The sequence below is a fragment of the Oncorhynchus tshawytscha genome, unplaced genomic scaffold (genome assembly GCF_018296145.1).
Source record: "Oncorhynchus tshawytscha isolate Ot180627B unplaced genomic scaffold, Otsh_v2.0 Un_contig_16746_pilon_pilon, whole genome shotgun sequence".
NCBI classification, from domain to species: domain Eukaryota; kingdom Metazoa; phylum Chordata; class Actinopteri; order Salmoniformes; family Salmonidae; genus Oncorhynchus; species Oncorhynchus tshawytscha.
Genome location: NW_024608030.1, coordinates 20,606 through 39,588, shown reverse-complemented (window position 1 = coordinate 39,588; position 18,983 = coordinate 20,606). Strand labels below are relative to the sequence as shown.

At 46.6% G+C, this 18,983-nt stretch overlaps 1 protein-coding gene across 1 annotated transcript; it reads right to left on the bottom strand.

Annotated features, from left to right (window-relative positions):
* Positions 1-1,315: 1,315 nt before the first annotated feature.
* LOC121843228 (glypican-6-like) lies at positions 1,316-15,672 on the bottom strand. Its single transcript, XM_042312801.1, has 3 exons — positions 15,523-15,672; positions 10,375-10,550; positions 1,316-2,073 (listed from the first exon to the last, which is right to left on the bottom strand). Exons 2-3 carry the CDS (start codon positions 10,445-10,447, stop codon positions 1,868-1,870), a joined length of 279 nt encoding a protein of 92 aa, XP_042168735.1. The 5' UTR covers positions 10,448-10,550; positions 15,523-15,672; the 3' UTR covers positions 1,316-1,867.
* Between the last annotated feature and the right edge of the window lie 3,311 nt (positions 15,673-18,983).

The following is an 18,983-nucleotide window of genomic DNA, read 5'->3' as shown; positions in this document are numbered from 1 at the left end:
GAACAGATAGAATAGAGCAGAACAGATAGAATAGAGCAGAACAGATTAGAATAGAGCAGAACAGAACAGATAGAGATTAGAATAGAGCAGAACAGATTAGAATAGAGCAGAACAGATTAGAATAGAGCAGAACAGATTAGAACAGATTAGAATAGAGCAGAACAGATTAGAATAGAGCAGAACAGATAGAATAGAGCAGAACAGATAGAATAGAGCAGAACAGATTAGAATAGAGCAGAACAGATAGAATAGAGCAGAACAGATTAGAATAGAGCAGAACAGATTAGAATAGAGCAGAACAGATAGAATAGAGCAGAACAGATAGAATAGAGCAGAACAGATTAGAATAGAGCAGAACAGATAGAATAGAGCAGAACAGATTAGAATAGAGCAGAACAGATTAGAATAGAGCAGAACAGATTAGAATAGAGCAGAACAGATTAGAACAGATTAGAATAGAGCAGAACAGATTAGAATAGAGCAGAACAGATAGAATAGAGCAGAACAGATAGAATAGAGCAGAACAGATTAGAATAGAGCAGAACAGATAGAATAGAGCAGAACAGATTAGAATAGAGCAGAACAGATTAGAATAGAGCAGAACAGATTAGAATAGAGCAGAACAGATTAGAACAGATTAGAATAGAGCAGAACAGATTAGAATAGAGCAGAACAGATAGAATAGAGTAGAACAGATTAGAATAGAGCAGAACAGATAGAATAGAGCAGAACAGATAGAATAGAGCAGAACAGATTAGAACAGATTAGAATAGAGCAGAACAGATTAGAATAGAGCAGAACAGATAGAATAGAGCAGAACAGATTAGAATAGAGCAGAACAGATAGAATAGAGCAGAACAGATTAGAATAGAGCAGAACAGATTAGAATAGAGCAGAACAGATTAGAATAGAGCAGAACAGATTAGAACAGATTAGAATAGAGCAGAACAGATTAGAATAGAGCAGAACAGATAGAATAGAGCAGAACAGATAGAATAGAGCAGAACAGATTAGAATAGAGCAGAACAGATAGAATAGAGCAGAACAGATTAGAATAGAGCAGAACAGATTAGAATAGAGCAGAACAGATTAGAATAGAGCAGAACAGATTAGAACAGATTAGAATAGAGCAGAACAGATTAGAATAGAGCAGAACAGATAGAATAGAGCAGAACAGATAGAATAGAGCAGAACAGATTAGAATAGAGCAGAACAGATTAGAATAGAGCAGAACAGATTAGAATAGAGCAGAACAGATTAGAATAGAGCAGAACAGATTAGAATAGAGCAGAACAGATTAGAATAGAGCAGAACAGATTAGAATAGAGCAGAACAGATTAGAATAGAGCAGAACAGATAGATTAGAACAGAGCAGATTAGAACAGAGAGATCTTTGGGGACAAAGCAGGATGCAGCACTCACAACACTCCTCAGTCTACTACAGTATACTACTGTCACCATATCTCTTCATGGTGGGGATCCAAAAGGGTTGTCCTGTTCTGGTTCCGTTTAGAGAACACTAACAGTTAGTATGACGACCGGCTGGCTGGCTGTCTGATTGGTGCCAGAGTCAGAGTAGCAGTAATGTCCTGGTGTCCTCTCGGGCCAGCTGGTATTATCTCCTGGACCAGGACAGGGCTGTGAGAGAGAGGGTCAGTAGCAGGGGTAATGTCCTGGTGTCCTCTCGGGCCAGCTGGTATTATCTCCTGGACCAGGACAGGGCTGTGAGAGAGAGGGTCAGTAGCAGGGGTAATGTCCTGGTGTCCTCTCGGGCCAGCTGGTATTATCTCCTGGACCAGGACAGGGCTGTGAGAGAGAGGGTCAGTAGCAGGGGTAATGTCCTGGTGTCCTCTCGGGCCAGCTGGTATTATCTCCTGGACCAGGACAGGGCTGTGAGAGAGAGGGTCAGTAGCAGGGGAGAGGGTCTGGAGGGATGTGGGGTGCTGCCTGATGCAGCAGAAGCTCGCTCATCACTCCTGTCTGCTCCCACCACGGGGGCCTCTGGACCCACAAACACAAACTCTGTGGTACATCCCTCTGTACAGCCACTGCTGCTGCCGCTGCCCTCGTCACCTGGAGAGAGGAGAGGGAGACAGACAGACAGACAGACAGACAGACAGACAGACAGACAGACAGACAGACAGACAGACAGACAGACAGACAGACAGACAGACAGACAGACAGACACACACACACACACACAGACACACACACACACACACACACACACACACACACACACACACACACACACACACACACACACACACACACACACACACACACACACACACGATAAGTGAGGTTCCAAACAGACTCAAAGAACAGATAGTTGACCGTCTGCCATGAAAGTTTTCTGGGCCATATCCTTGTTGTCCCAGCCAGTGTTATTCAAAACCCCTAATGATGTCTGTCTCACTTTGCAGGTGGATGTTTATTGTCCTGGAGGCAGAGCTGAGCGATCTCCACAGGAAGGTAAAGTCAAAATTGGCAATATATCACAAAAAAATTAAAATAAATAAATGCTTTTTGGTTGTAATGAGGCAATGCAGACAGAAACGTGATATTTCCATACTACGAGGTTGAAATAACACTGAAAAGTGTTCAATTATCATAATGTCCTTTTCGTGTAAGATAAAAAAAATATATATATATTATTTGCATTTCAGCCTGTTCAGGTGGAATTGAGTTTTTAAATTTTTTTTTAGTTTTTCACCCCAGTATGACATCACAATCTGATCTGATTATTCTGACCACATATTTTATTTGCATACGTATCCTCCTACATTGAAGGGGTAAGCGGGTTTATAAATAATAGATTTATTTAAAAAACCAAGTACATGTTGTTCTTGGTGCTGGACAACGGTCTTTAACAGAGGCTGGAGGATCCAGGTCACGTCCAACAGTCTCCCGAGGGGCAGTCAAGATTCTCCTCTCTACCATCAGCCCTTCTCCTCTCTACCATCAGGACCACTCCTCTCTACCATCAGCCCCTCTCCTCTCTACCATCAGCCCCTCTCCTCTCCTCTCTACCATCAGCCCCTCTCCTCTCCTCTCTACCATCAGCCCCTCTACTCTCTACCATCAGCCCCTCTCCTCTCTACCATCAGCCCCTCACCTCTCTACCATCAGGACCACTCCACTCTACCATCAGCCCCTCTCCTCTCTACCATCAGCCCCTCTCCTCTCTACCATCAGCCCCTCTCCTCTCTCTCTACCATCAGCCCCTCACCTCTCTACCATCAGGACCACTCCACTCTACCATCAGCCCCTCTCCTCTCTACCATCAGCCCCTCTCCTCTCTACCATCAGCCACTCTCCTCTCCTCTCTACCATCAACCCCTCTCCTCTCTACCATCAGCCCCTCTCCTCTCTACCATCAGCCCCTCTCCTCTCCTCTCTACCATCAGCCCCTCTCCTCTCTACCATCAGCCCTTCTCCTCTCGACCATCAGCCCCTCTCCTCTCTACCATCAGCCCCTCTCCTCTCTACCATCAGGACCACTCCTCTCTACCATCAGCCCCTCTCCTCTCTACCATCAGGACCACTCCTCTCTACCATCAGCCCCTCTCCTCTCTACCATCAGCCCTTCTCCTCTCTACCATCACCCCCTCTCCTCTCTACCATCAGCACCTCTCCTCCTACCATCAGCCCCTCTCCCATCAGCCCCTCTCCTCTCTACCATCAGCCCCTCTCCTCTCTACCATCAGCCCCTCTCCTCTCCTCTCTACCATCAGCCCCTCTCCTCTCTACCATCAGCCCCTCTCCTCTCTACCATCAGCCCCTCTCCTCTCTACCATTAGCCCCTCTCCTCTCTAACATCAGCCCCTCTCCTCTCCTCTCTACCATCAGGCCCTCTCCTCTCTCCATCAGCCCCTCTCCTCTCCTCTCTACCATCAGCCCCACTCCTCTCTACCATCAGCCCCTCTCCTCTCTACCATCAGCCCCTCTCCTCTCTACCATCAGCCACTCACCTCTCTACCATCAGCCCCTCTCCTCTCTACCATCAGCCCCTCTCCTCTCTACCATCAGCCCCACTCCTCTCTACCATCAGCCCCTCTCCTCTCTACCATCAGCCCCTCTCCTCTCTACCATCAGCCACTCACCACCATCAGCCCCTCTCCTCTCTACCATCAGGACCATGCCTCTCTACCATCAGCCCCTCTACCATCAGCCCCTCTGCTCTCTACCATCAGGACCACTCCTCTCTACCATCAGCCCCTCTCCTCTCCTCTCTACCATCAGGCCCACTCCTCTCAACCATCAGCCCCTCTCCTCTCCTCTCTACCATCAGCCCCACTCCTCTCTACCATCAGCCCCTCTCCTCTCTACCATCAGCCCCACTCCTCTCTACCATCAGCCCCTCTCCTCTCTACCATCAGCCACTCACCTCTCTACCATCAGCCCCTCTCCTCTCTACCATCAGCCCCTCTCCTCTCTACCATCAGCCCCTCTCCTCTCTACCATCAGCCCCTCTCCTCTCTACCATCAGGACCTCTCCTCTCTACCATCAGCCCCTCTCCTCTCTACCATCAGCCCCTCTCCTCTCTACCATCAGCCCTCTCTCTACCATCAGCCCCTCTCCTCTCTACCATCAGCCCCTCTCATCTCTACTATCAGGACCACACCTCTCGACAGAGATCTCTACCATCAGCCCCTCTCCTCTCCACCATCAGCCCCTCTCCTCTGTCACACTGATCTCAGCCTCCTCTCTACCATCAGCCCTCTCCTCTCTACCATCAGCCCCTCTCCTCTCTACCATCAGCCCCTCTCCTCTCTAACATCAGCCCCAGATCCTCTCTACCATCAGCCCCTCTCCTCTCTACCATCAGCCACTCACCTCTCTACCATCAGCCCCTCTCCTCTCTACCATCAGCCCCTCTCCTCTCAACCATCAGCCCCTCTCCTCTCTACCATCAGCCCCTCTCCTCTCTACCATCAGGACCTCTCCTCTCTACCATCAGCCCCTCTCCTCTCTAACATCAGGACCATGCCTCTCTACCATCAGCCCCTCTCCTTTCTACCATCAGACCCTCTGCTCTCTACCATCAGGACCACTCCTCTCTACCATCAGCCCCACTCCTCTCTACCATCAGCCCCTCTCCTCTCCTCTCTACCATCAGGCCCACTCCTCTCAAACATCAGCCCCTCTCCTCTCCTCTCTACCATCAGCCCCATTCCTCTCCACCATCAGCCCCTCTCCTCTGTCACACTGATCTCAGCCTCCTCTCTACCATCAGCCCCTCTCCTCTCTACCATCAGCCCCACTCCTCTCTATCATCAGCCCTCTCCTCTGTCACACTGATCTCAGCCTCCTCTCCACCATCAGCTCTCTCCTCTGTCACACTGATCTCAGCCTCCTCTCTACCATCAGCCCCTCTCCTCTGATTTCACTAGGGAGCCAGAGATTCATCACAGGGCTAGATTTCACTAGGGAGCCAGAGACTCATCACAGGGCTAGATTTCACTAGGGAGCCAGAGACTCACCACAGGGCTAGATTTCACTAGGGATCCAGAGATTCATCACAGGGCTAGATTTCACTAGGGAGCCAGAGACTCATCACAGGGCTAGATTTCACTAGGGAGCCAGAGACTAATCACAGGGCTAGATTTCACTAGGAGCCAGAGACTCATCACAGGGCTAGATTTCACTAGGGAGCCAGGGATTCATCACAGGGCTAGATTTCAGTAAGGAGCCAGAGACTCACCAAGGGCTAGATTTCACTAGGGAGCCAGAGACTCACCACAGGGCTAGATTTCACTAGGAGCCAGGGATTCATCACAGGGCTAGATTTCAGTAAGGAGCCAGAGACTCACCACAGGGCTAGATTTCACTATGGAGCCAGAGACTCATCACAGGGCTAGATTTTACTAGAGAGCCAGAGACTCGTCACAGGGCTAGATTTCACTAGGGAGCCAGAGACTCATCACAGGGCTAGATTTCACTAGGGAGCCAGAGACTCACCACAGGGCTCAGTCCCAGATTTAGACAGTGTGTTATATAGACTGATTTAGACAGTGTGTTATATAGACAGTGTGTTATATAGACTGATTTAGACAGTGTGTTATATAGACTGTGTGTTATATAGACTGATTTAGACAGTGTGTTATATAGACTTATTTAGACAGTGTGTTATATAGACAGTGTGTTATATAGACTGATTTAGACAGTGTGTTATATAGACTGATTTTGACAGTGTGTTATATAGACAGTGTGGTTATATAGACTGATTTAGACAGTGTGTTATATAGACAGTGTGGTTATATAGACTGATTTAGACAGTGTGTTATATAGACTGATTTAGACAGTGTGTTATATAGACAGTGTGGTTATATAGACTGATTAAGACAGTGTGTCATATAGACTGATTTAGACAGTGTGTTATATAGACTGATTTAGACAGTGTGTTATATAGACTGATTTAGACAGTGTGTTATATCGACTGATTTAGACAGTGTGTTATATAGACAGTGTGTTATATAGACTGATTTAGACAGTGTGTTATATAGACAGTGTGGTTATATAGACTGATTTAGACAGTGTGTTATATAGACTGATTTAGACAGTGTGTTATATAGACTGATTTAGACAGTGTGTTATATAGACAGTGTGTCATATAGACTGATTTAGACTGTGTGTTATATAGACTGATTTAGACTGTGTGTTATATAGACTGATTTAGACAGTGTGTTATATAGACTGATTTAGACAGTGTGTCATATAGACAGTGTGTTATATAGACAGTGTGTTATATAGACTGATTTAGACAGTGTGTTATATAGACAGTGTGTTATATAGACTGATTTAGACAGTGTGTTATATAGACTTATTTAGACAGTGTGTTATATAGACAGTGTGTTATATAGACTGATTTAGACAGTGTGTTATATAGACTGATTTAGACAGTGTGTTATATAGACAGTGTGGTTATATAGACTGATATAGACAGTGTGTTATATAGACTGATTTAGACAGTGTGTCATATAGACAGTGTGTCATATAGACTGATTTAGAAAGTGTGTTATATAGACTGATTTAGACAGTGTGTTATATATACAGTGTGTCATATAGACTGATTTAGACAGTGTGTTATATAGACTGATATAGACAGTGTGTTATATAGACAGTGTGTTACAGTGCCTTGCGAAAGTATTCGGCCCCCTTGAACTTTGCGACCTTTTGCCACATTTCAGGCTTCAAACATAAAGATATAAAACTGTATTTTTTTGTGAAGAATCAACAACAAGTGGGACACAATCATGAAGTGGAATGACATTTATTGGATATTTCAAACTTTTTTAACAAATCAAAAACTGAAAAATTGGGCGTGCAAAATTATTCAGCCCCTTTACTTTCAGTGCAGCAAACTCTCTCCAGAAGTTCAGCGAGGATCTCTGAATGATCCAATGTTGACCTAAATGACTAATGATGATAAATACAATCCACCTGTGTGTAGTCAAGTCTCCGTATAAATGCACCTGCACTGTGATAGTCTCAGAGGTTTGTTAAAAGCGCAGAGAGCATCATGAAGAACAAGGAACACACCAGGCAGGTCCGAGATACTGTTGTGAAGAAGTTTAAAGCCGGATTTGGATACAAAAAGATTTCCCAAGCTTTGAACATCCCAAGGAGCACTGTGCAAGCGATAATATTGAAATGGAAGGAGTATCAGACCACTGCAAATCTACCAAGACCTGGCCGTCCCTCTAAACTTTCAGCTCATACAAGGAGAAGACTGATCAGAGATGCAGCCAAGAGGCCCATGATCACTCTGGATGAACTGCAGAGATCTACAGCTGAGGTGGGAGACTCTGTCCATAGGACAACAATCAGTCGTATATTGCACAAATCTGGCCTTTATGGAAGAGTGGCAAGAAGAAAGCCATTTCTTAAAGATATCCATAAAAAGTGTTGTTTAAAGTTTGCCACAAGCCACCTGGGAGACACACCAAACATGTGGAAGAAGGTGCTCTGGTCAGATGAAACCAAAATTGAACTTTTTGGCAACAATGCAAAACGTTATGTTTGGCGTAAAAGCAACACAGCTCATCACCCTGAACACACCATCCCCACTGTCAAACATGGTGGTGGCAGCATCATGGTTTGGGCCTGCTTTTCTTCAGCAGGGACAGGGAAGATGGTTAAAATTGATGGGAAGATGGATGGAGCCAAATACAGGACCATTCTGGAAGAAAACCTGATGGAGTCTGCAAAAGACCTGAGACTGGGACGGAGATTTGTCTTCCAACAAGACAATGATCCAAAACATAAAGCAAAATCTACAATGGAATGGTTCAAAAATAAACATATCCAGGTGTTAGAATGGACAAGTCAAAGTCCAGACCTGAATCCAATCGAGAATCTGTGGAAAGAACTGAAAACTGCTGTTCACAAATGCTCTCCATCCAACCTCACTGAGCTCGAGCTGTTTTGCAAGGAGGAATGGGAAAAAAATTTCAGTCTCTCGATGTGCAAAACTGATAGAGACATACCCCAAGCGACTTACAGCTGTAATCGCAGCAAAAGGTGGGGCTACAAAGTATTAACTTAAGGGGGCTGAATAATTTTGCACGCCCAATTTTTCAGTTTTTGATTTGTTAAAAAAGTTTGAAATATCCAATAAATGTCGTTCCACTTCATGATTGTGTCCCACTTGTTGTTGATTCTTCACAAACAAATACAGTTTTATATCTTTATGTTTGAAGACTGAAATGTGGCAAAAGGTCGCAAAGTTCAAGGGGGCCGAATACTTTCGCAAGGCACTGTATATAGACTGATTTAGACAGTGTGTCATATAGACTGATTTAGACAGTGTGTTATATAGACTGATTTAGACAGTGTCTATATATAGACTGATTTAGACAGTGTGTTATATAGACTGATTTAGACAGTGTGTTATATTGACATTGTGTTAAATATAGTAATTTAGACATTGTGTAATATATAGACTGATTTAGACAGTGTGTTATATAGACTGATTTAGACAGTGTGTTATATAGACTGATTTAGACAGTGTGTTATATAGACTGATTTAGACAGTGTGTTATATAGACAGTGTGATATATAGACTGATTTAGACAGTGTGTTATATAGACTGATTTAGACAGTGTGTCATATAGACTGATTTAGACAGTGTGGTTATATAGACTGATTTAGACAGTGTGTTATATAGACTGATATAGACCGTGTGTTATATAGACTGATATAGACAGTGTGTTATATAGACTGATTTAGACAGTGTGTCATATAGACTGATTTAGACAGTGTGTTATATAGACAGTGTGTTATATAGACAGTGTGTTATATAGACTGATATAGACAGTGTGTTATATAGACAGTGTGTTATATAGACAGTGTGTTATATAGACAGTGTGTTATGTAGACTGATATAGACAGTGTGTTATATAGACAGTGTGTTATATAGACAGTGTGTTATATAGACAGTGTGTTATATAGACAGTGTGTTATTTAGACAGTGTGTTATATAGACTGATATAGACAGTGTGTTATATAGACAGTGTGTTATATAGACTGATATAGACAGTGTGTTATATAGACTGATATAGACAGTGTGTTATATAGACTGATATAGACAGTGTGTTATATAGACTGATTTAGACAGTGTGTCATATAGACTGATTTAGACAGTGTGTTATATAGACAGTGTGATATATAGAATGATATAGACAGTGTGTTATATAGACAGTGTGTTATATAGACAGTGTGTTATATAGACAGTGTGTTATATAGACAGTGTGTTATATAGACTGATATAGACAGTGTGTTATTTAGACAGTGTGTCATATAGACTGATATAGACAGTGTGTTATATAGACAGTGTGTCATATAGACTGATATAGACAGTGTGATATAGACTGATATAGACAGTGTGTTATATAGACTGATATAGACAGTGTGTTATTTAGACTGATATAGACAGTGTGTTATTTAGACAGTGTGATATAGACTGATATAGACAGTGTGTTATATAGACTGATATAGACAGTGTGTTATATAGACTGATTTAGACAGTGTGTCATATAGACTGATTTAGACAGTGTGTTATATAGACAGTGTGTTATATAGACTGATTTAGACAGTGTGTTATATAGACAGTGACGTATATAGACTGATTTAGACAGTGTGATATATAGACAGTGTGTCAAGGTAGAGCACTATAGAGAGAATAGAGCCCTATTCCCTATGGGCCCTGGTAGAGCACAGCAGAGAGAATAGAGCCCTATTCCCTGTGGTCCCTGTTCAAGGTAGTGCACTACAGAGAGAATAGAGCCCTATTCCCTATGGGCCCTGTTCAAGGTAGTGCACTACAGAGAGAACAGGGTACCGTTTGGAACACAAGGCGGCTGACTTACTGGAGTCCTGAAAGAAGATGTCGTTGCCGTTGTAGGCGTTTCTCAGCTTGTTGGTCATCACTCTGAGTGTCATGATCTGTTGGCGAATCAGAGTGTCCGGTCTAGTGATGTCCACCGCCACCTCTGGGTTGTTCAGCTGGTTGGTGAGGCCGTCCTTTACCACCTCAGGAAAATACCTGGGAGGATTACAACAACGCCAGTTAAGAAACATCTCTGAGGAAGAAACATCTCTGAGGAAGACATGTTAAAAGACAAGCACATTTCATTTGGCAGGAAATGATTCAATCATCTGGATCGTGTGGAGCATTCTCCAGCATTCAGAGAGCAGCTGTCAGTGGTCCTGAAGAGGTTCTCCATCACTCAGAGAGCAGCTGTCAGTGGTCCTGAAGAGGTTCTCCATCACTCAGAGAGCAGCTGTCAGTGGTCCTGAAGAGGTTCTCCATCACTCAGAGAGCAGCTGTCAGTGGTCCTGAAGAGGTTCTCCATCACTCAGAGAGCAGCTGTCGGTGGTCCTGAAGAGGTTCTCCATCACTCAGAGAGCAGCTGTCAGTGGTCCTGAAGAGGTTCTCCATCACTCAGAGAGCAGCTGTCAGTGGTCCTGAAGAGGTTCTCCATCACTCAGAGAGCAGCTGTCAGTGGTCCTGAAGAGGTTCTCCATCACTCAGAGAGCAGCTGTCAGTGGTCCTGAAGAGGTTCTCCATCACTCAGAGAGCAGCTGTCAGTGGTCCTGAAGAGGTTCTCCATCACTCAGAGAGCAGCTGTCAGTGGTCCTGAAGAGGTTCTCCATCACTCAGAGAGCAGCTGTCAGTGGTCCTGAAGAGGTTCTCCATCACTCAGAGAGCAGCTGTCAGTGGTCCTGAAGAGGTTCTCCATCACTCAGAGAGCAGCTGTCAGTGGTCCTGAAGAGGTTCTCCATCACTCAGAGAGCAGCTGTCAGTGGTCCTGAAGAGGTTCTCCATCACTCAGAGAGCAGCTGTCAGTGGTCCTGAAGTCACTCAGAGAGCAGCTGTCAGTGGTCCTGAAGAGGTTCTCCATCACTCAGAGAGCAGCTGTCAGTGGTCCTGAAGCAGCTGTCAGTGGTCCTGAAGAGGTTCTCCATCACTCAGAGAGCAGCTGTCAGTGGTCCTGAAGAGGTTCTCCATCACTCAGAGAGCAGCTGTCAGTGGTCCTGAAGAGGTTCTCCATCACTCAGAGAGCAGCTGTCAGTGGTCCTGAAGAGGTTCTCCATCACTCAGAGAGCAGCTGTCAGTGGTCCTGAAGAGGTTCTCCATCACTCAGAGAGCAGCTGTCAGTGGTCCTGAAGAGGTTCTCCATCACTCAGAGAGCAGCTGTCAGTGGTCCTGAAGAGGTTCTCCATCACTCAGAGAGGTTGGTCTGAAGAGGTTCTCCCTGAGCAGTCTGTCAGTTCCTGGAGGTTCTCTCATCACTCACTCAGAGAGCAGCTCACTCAGAGAGCAGCTGTCAGTGGTCCTGAAGAGGTTCTCTCCATCACCTCACAGAGCAGCTGTCAGTGGTCCTGAAGAGGGTTCTCTGCAGTCCTGTTCTGCTGGTCCCTCTCCCTGACCTCTACAGTTCTGCTGGGTCCTCTCTCCCTGATCCAGTCCTCTACAGTTCTGCTGGGTCCTCTCTCCCTGATCCAGTCCTCTACAGTTCTGCTGGGTCCCTCTCTTCCTGGGTCCTGATCCAGTCCTCTACAGTTCTACTGGGTCCTCTCTCCTGATCCAGTCCTCTACAGTTCTGCTGGGTCCTCTCTCCATGATCCAGTCCTCTACAGTTCTGCTGGGTCCTCTCTCCCTGATCCAGTCCTCTACAGTTCTGCTGGGTCCTCTCTCCCTGATCCAGTCCTCTACAGTTCTGCTGGGTCCTCTCTCCCTGATCCAGTCCTCTACAGTTCTACTGGGTCCTCTCTCCCTGATCCAGTCCTCTACAGTTCTGCTGGGTCCTCCTCCCTGATCCAGTCCTCTACAGTTCTACTGGGTCCTCTCTCCCTGATCCAGTCCTCTATCAGTCCTCTACAGTTCTGGGTCCTCTCTCCCTGATCCAGTCCTCTACAGTTCTACTGGGTCCTCTCTCCCTAATCCAGTCCTCTACAGTTCTGCTGGGTCCTCTCTCCTGATCCAGTCCTCTACAGTTCTACTGGGTCCTCCCTCCCTGATCCAGTCCTCTACAGTTCTGCTGGGTCCTCCTCCCTGATCCAGTCCTCTACAGTTCTGCTGGGTCCTCTCTCCCTGATCCAGTCCAGTCTACAGTTCTGCTGGGTCAGACTCTCTCCCTGATCCAGTCCTCTACAGTTCTACTGGGTCCTCTCTGACCCTGATCTGAGTCCTCTACAGTTCTGCTGGGTCCTCTCTCCTGATCCAGTCCTCTACAGTTCTGCTGGGTCCTCTGTCCTGTCCAGTCCTCTGTCTGTTCTGCTGGGTCCTCCTCCTGATCTGTCTGTCTCTACAGTTCTGCTGGGTCCTCCCTCCCTGATCCAGTCCTCTACAGTTCTGCTCTGTCCTCTCTCCCTGATCCAGTCCTCTACAGTTCTGCTGGGTCCTCTCTCCCTGATCTGTCTCCTCTCAGTTCTGCTGGGTCCTCTCTCTGATCCTGATCTGTCTCTCTCCTCTACAGTTCTACTGGGTCCTCTCTCTCCTGATCCAGTCCTCTACAGTTCTGCTGGGTCCTCTCTTCCTGATCCAGTCCTCTACAGTTCTGCTGGGTCCTCTCCTCCCTGATCCAGTCCTGTCTCTCAGTTCTACTGGGTCTCTCTCTCTGTGTCTGATCCAGTCCTCTACAGTTCTGTCTCTGGGTCCTCTCTCCCTGATGCGGCAGTCCTGTACAGTTCTGCTGGGTCTGTCTGTGGTGACCAGTCCTGTACTGTTCTGACCAGGGACTGTCTGTCCCTGATCCAGTCCTGTGCAGTTCTGACCAGGGACTGTGATCATGTCCTCTACCAGTTCTGTGCTGGGTGACCAGGGACTGTGCTGATGACCAGGGACTGTGAGTTCTGACCAGGGTCCTCTCTTCCTGACCAGGGACTGTGATGTGGTGACCAGGGACTGTCTGTGGTGACCAGGGACTGTGATGTCCTGACCAGTTCTACTGTGATGTCTGACCAGGGACTGTCCTGTGGTGACTGCAGGGACTGTGATGTGGTGACCAGGGACTGTGTTCTGACAGACAGACAGACAGACAGACTGACAGACCAGACTGACAGACAGACCAGGGACTGTGACAGGTGACAGACAGACAGACTGACTGATGTGGTGACCAGGGACTGTGATGTGGTGACCAGGGACTGTGATGTGGTGACCAGTGACTGTGATGTGGTGACCAGGGACTGTGACTGTGGTGACCAGTGACTGTGATGTGGTGACCAGGGACTGTGATGTGGTGACTCACTGTGACTGACAGGGACTGTGATGTGGTGACCAGTGACTGTGCACTGGTGACCAGGGACTGTGCTGTGGTGACCAGGGACTGTGCTGTCACTGTGGTGACCAGGGACTGTGCTGTGGTGACCAGGGACTGTGATGTGGTGACCAGGGACTGTGCTGTGGTGACCAGTGACTGTGCTGTGGTGACCAGGGACTGTGCTGTGGTGACCAGGGACTGTGCTGTGGTGACCAGGGAATGTGCTCACCAGGGAATGTGCTATGGTGACCAGGGACTGTGATGTGGTGACCAGGGACTGTCACTGTCTGACCAGGGACTCTCTGTCTGGCTCAGTATTGAGAAATGCGGACAGATGTCCATGTAGGGACCAGTTGTGATGTGGTGACCAGGGACTGTGATGTGGTGACCAGGGACTGTGCTGCTGGTGACCAGGGACTGTGCTGTGGTGACCAGGGACTGCGCTGTGGTGACTGTGCAGGGACTGTGATGTGTGCTGTGACCAGGGACTGTGATGTGGTGACCAGGGACTGTGCTGTGGTGACCAGGGACTGTGATGTGGTGACCAGGGACTGTGATGTGGTGACCAGGGACTGTTGATGTGGTGACCAGGGACTGTGATGTGGTGACCAGGGACTGTGATGTGGTGACCAGGGACTGTGACTGTGGTGACCAGGGACTGTGATGTGGTGACCAGGGACTGTATTGTGGTGACCAGGGACTGTGACTGTGGTGACCAGGGACTGTACTGTGGTGACCAGGGACTGTGCTGTTGTGACCAGGAACTGTGCTGTGGTGACCAGGGACTGTGATGTGGTGACCAGGGACTGTGATGTGTGAGGCCAAAAATGCCTCGACTAGCTGGGAGGGGGATGGGGGGGGGGGGGGGGGTTGAGAGATAGGGTGGTTCTGGCTTTCATTCCAAGCAGTTATAAACACGTCAGTGTACTGTAATAGATGAGAACATCTCACCATATCCATAAAGTGTCAGAGATTGACAGGTAAACAGTACGTCTGCCTTATCTGGCCTTGGCTGTAGTACTGGTTCTCTCTTGTCCTGTACCAAGGACCATAGTACCATAGTTCTGGATCAGCTGAGGGTCTCCAGCACTGTTCAGACCTCATCAGACTAGTTGTAGGACTAGTTATTGTAGTTCTACAGGTGGATGAGCTGAGGGTCTCCAACACTGTTCAGACCTCATCAGACTAGTTGTAGGACTAGCTTGTGTATTTCTACAGGTGCGAGATCTGAACACCTCTCACCTGGCCTTGGCGTGACTGTTCCAGCACCGTTCAGACATCATCAGACTAGTTGTAGTATTAGTTAGTGTAGTTCAACAGGTGCATGATCTGAACACCTCTCACCTGGCCTTGGCGTGACTGTTCCAGCACCGTTCAGACATCATCAGACTAGTTGTAGGATTAGTTAGTGTAGTTCAACAGGTGCATGATCTGAACACCTCTCACCTGTCCTTGGCGTGACTGTTCCAATACTGTTCAGACATCATCAGACTAGTCGTAGGACTAGTTATTGTAGTTCTACAGGTGCGTGATCTGAACACCTCTCACCTGGCCTTGGCGTGACTGTTCCAGCACTGTTCAGACCTCATCAGATTAGTTGTGGGACTAGTTAGTGTAGTTCTACAGGTGCGTGATCTGAACACCTCTCACCTGGCCTTGGCGTGACTGTTCCAACACTGTTCATACCTCATCAGACTAGTTGTAGGACTAGTTAGTGTACTTCTACAGGTGTGTGATCTGAACACCTCTCACCTGGCCTTGGCGTGACTGTTCCAACACTGCTCTTCATCTGACTCGGTCAACTTGTCTTTAATACAGATCTCATCTGGCAGGTTGGACCAGAACCTTTTGGACTGCTTCAGCTTCTTCTTAATGTCTAGCACCTGCAGGAGAGGAGGGAGAGAGTAACATGGGAATAGGGTTCAAACATCCTGCTCACTTTCCCCCAAATCCACACTTTTTCCAGAAATCGCTGTTGAAATATTCCGGGAATCAGGAGGGATTAAACAGGAAATCTGGAATCCTCCAACCAGAGGGGTGAAACTACGACTGAAGCGAGATCTATTGAGGGTTTTCTAAAACGAGCCAGTTTCAGTTAGCTTCACATTCCAGCTCAGGCTTCATCCATACTAAGACGATGGATAACGCACTTCCGCCTGTCGCTAACTCTAGCAGGTTTGTAACTGCGCATAAATGTCGCACGTGGCTAATCGAATGCCTTAACTCTTCATTGAGACAGTGCTGAAACATACATCCAAAGGGGCGAGTCAGTGACACATTTGAATTTGTGCCAAAGTCAAAAATTAAAGAAAAGTTATATTTCAAATTCAGCAGGTTATGGTGTGAAATTAGTCTTTTAGAAGTGGTCGTCTTTATCTAATGACGTATCGTTAATGACGTCTTTATCTAATGATGTATCGTTAATGTCGTCTTTATCTATTGACGTATCGTTAATGACCTCATTATCTTATGACGTATCATTTAACGCCCTCTTCGGTGTGCCGATCAACGCACAAGAACCTTTGTACCACTCCTATCCATAAAATTAAGTCATACACCAATTCTACTGTAGCTGGGCTCCAAAGTGGCGCAGCTGGCTAAGGCACTGCATCACAGTGCAAGAGGTGACATTACAGTCCCTGGTTCGAAATCGAGGCTGAATCACATTGGGAGTCCAATAGGTTGGTGCACAATTGGCCCGGCATTGTCTGGGTTTGGCCGGGTGAGGCCGTCATTGTAAATAAGAAACCTTTGTTAAAACAAGGTTGAATAAAAAATTAAAAATATATTTTTAAAAGTTTCAAAATTCAATAAAATATTTAAAAAATATTTAATAATAAAATATTTAATCAGTCGTCTTCCTCAAATGAAGGGAATAAAGACGTAATGGTTGCCAGGTGATCTGATTTGATTGGTCAAAGGATGACAAGATGGAGGACACCAACTACAGCAAACACAAACCAGTACAGTAGGGATGATCTGAAATACAAGATGGAGGACACCAACTACAGCAAACACAAACCAGTACAGTAGGGATGATCTGAAATACAAGATGGAGGACACCAACTACAGCAAACACAAACCAGTACAGTAGGGATGATCTGAAATATAAGATGGAGGACACCAACTACAGCAAACACAAACCAGTACAGTAGGGATGATCTGAAATACAAGATGGAGGACACCAACTACAGCAAACACAAACCAGTACAGTAGGGATGATCTGAAATACAAGATGGAGGACACCAACTACAGCAAACACAAACCAGTACAGTAGGGATGATCTGAAATACAAGATGGAGGACACCAACTACAGCAAACACAAACCAGTACAGTAGGGATGATCTGAAATACAAGATGGAGGACACCAACTACAGCAAACACAAACCAGTACAGTAGGGATGATCTGAAATACAAGAGATGGAGGACACCAACTACAGCAAACACAAACCAGTACAGTAGGGATGATCTGAAATACAAGATGGAGGACACCAACTACAGCAAACACAAACCAGTACAGTAGGGATGATCTGAAATACAAGATGGAGGACACCAACTACAGCAAACACAAACCAGTACAGTAGGGATGATCTGAAATACAAGATGGAGGACACCAACTACAGCAAACACAAACCAGTACAGTAGGGATGATCTGAAATACAAGCAAGAAAATCCACACAGAGGAATCTTAAACAGGATTTAGACGAATCCTAAACACTTAAACAGCACAAAGAACTTTATCTGCAAAAAAAAGAGGTGTTTCTTCATTTTATTTCCTTACTTACAGTCAACGTAATTTGGCAACAGAAGACAGGCAGATTGATGTTTATCAGATCAGATCTGATCAACTCTGGGTGATGCCTACGTTCCGCCGTGTCCCTGAGGAGATCTGACACCAGATTACGTTCTGCCGTGTCCCTGAGGAGATCTGACACCAGATTACGGTCAGCCTGCGGTGATGCCTACGTTCAGACGTGTCCCTGAGGAGATCTGACACCAGATTACGTTCTGACGTGTCCCTGAGGAGATCTGACACCAGATTACGTTCAGACGTTTTCCTGAGGAGATCTGAGGCCAGATTACGTTCTGACGTGTCCCTGAGGAGATCTGACACCAGATTACGTTCTGACGTGTTCCTGAGGAGATCTGACACCAGATTACGTTCAGACGTGTCCCTGAGGAGATCTGACACCAGATTACGTTCTGACGTGTCCCTGAGGAGATCTGACACCAGATTACGTTCTGACGTGTCCCTGAGGAGATCTGACACCAGATTACGGTCAGCCTGCGGTGATGCCTACATTCTGACATGTCCCTGAGGAGATCTGACACCAGATTACGTTCTGACGTGTCCCTGAGGAGATCTGACACCAGATTACGTTCTGACATGTCCCCCTGAGGAGATCTGACTCCAGATTACGTTCTGACGTGTCCCTGAGGAGATCTGACTCCAGATTACGTTCTGACGTGTCCCTGAGGAGATCTGAGGCCAGATACAGTCAGCCTGCGGTATCACTTCACCTCCTCGCTGGTTCAACACGTAATGCGACGCGCCACAGAACACTAACAGGCTGATGCTTATCAGCTCAGTTGAGCCCTGCCTGGGTATTGTTCTGATTACAGTCAGATTACAGCCAGCCTGTGGTATCTGTCTGCTGTGTTTAATACTGTGTTATATTACAGTCAGACCCAGCTGTAGATCGCGTCACATCAAAAGCTAACTATTGAGGCGACAGAAGCAGGACACGTCTGAGGACTACGTTTCACACATCCCCATGTGCTACAAACACACCAAAATAACCCTTCATCATCTAGCTGGATGGTCTTCATCATCGAGATGGATGGAACTGATGCAGCAGTCACAGAGGACCTCAATAACCCTTCATCTGCATGCTGACAATCTGCTGGAGACTACAGGACTGATGCTGGATGCTGACACTGCTGGAGACTACAGAACTGATGCTGGATGCTGACACTCTGCTGGAGACTACAGGACTGATGCTGACACTGCTGGAGACTACAGGACTGATGCTGACACTCTGCTGGAGACTACAGGACTGATGCTGACACTCTGCTGGAGACTACAGGACTGATGCTGACACTCTGCTGGAGACTACAGGACTGATGCTGACACTCTGCTGGAGACTACAGGACTGATGCTGACACTCTGCTGGAGACTACAGGACTGATGCTGGATGCTGACACTCTACTGG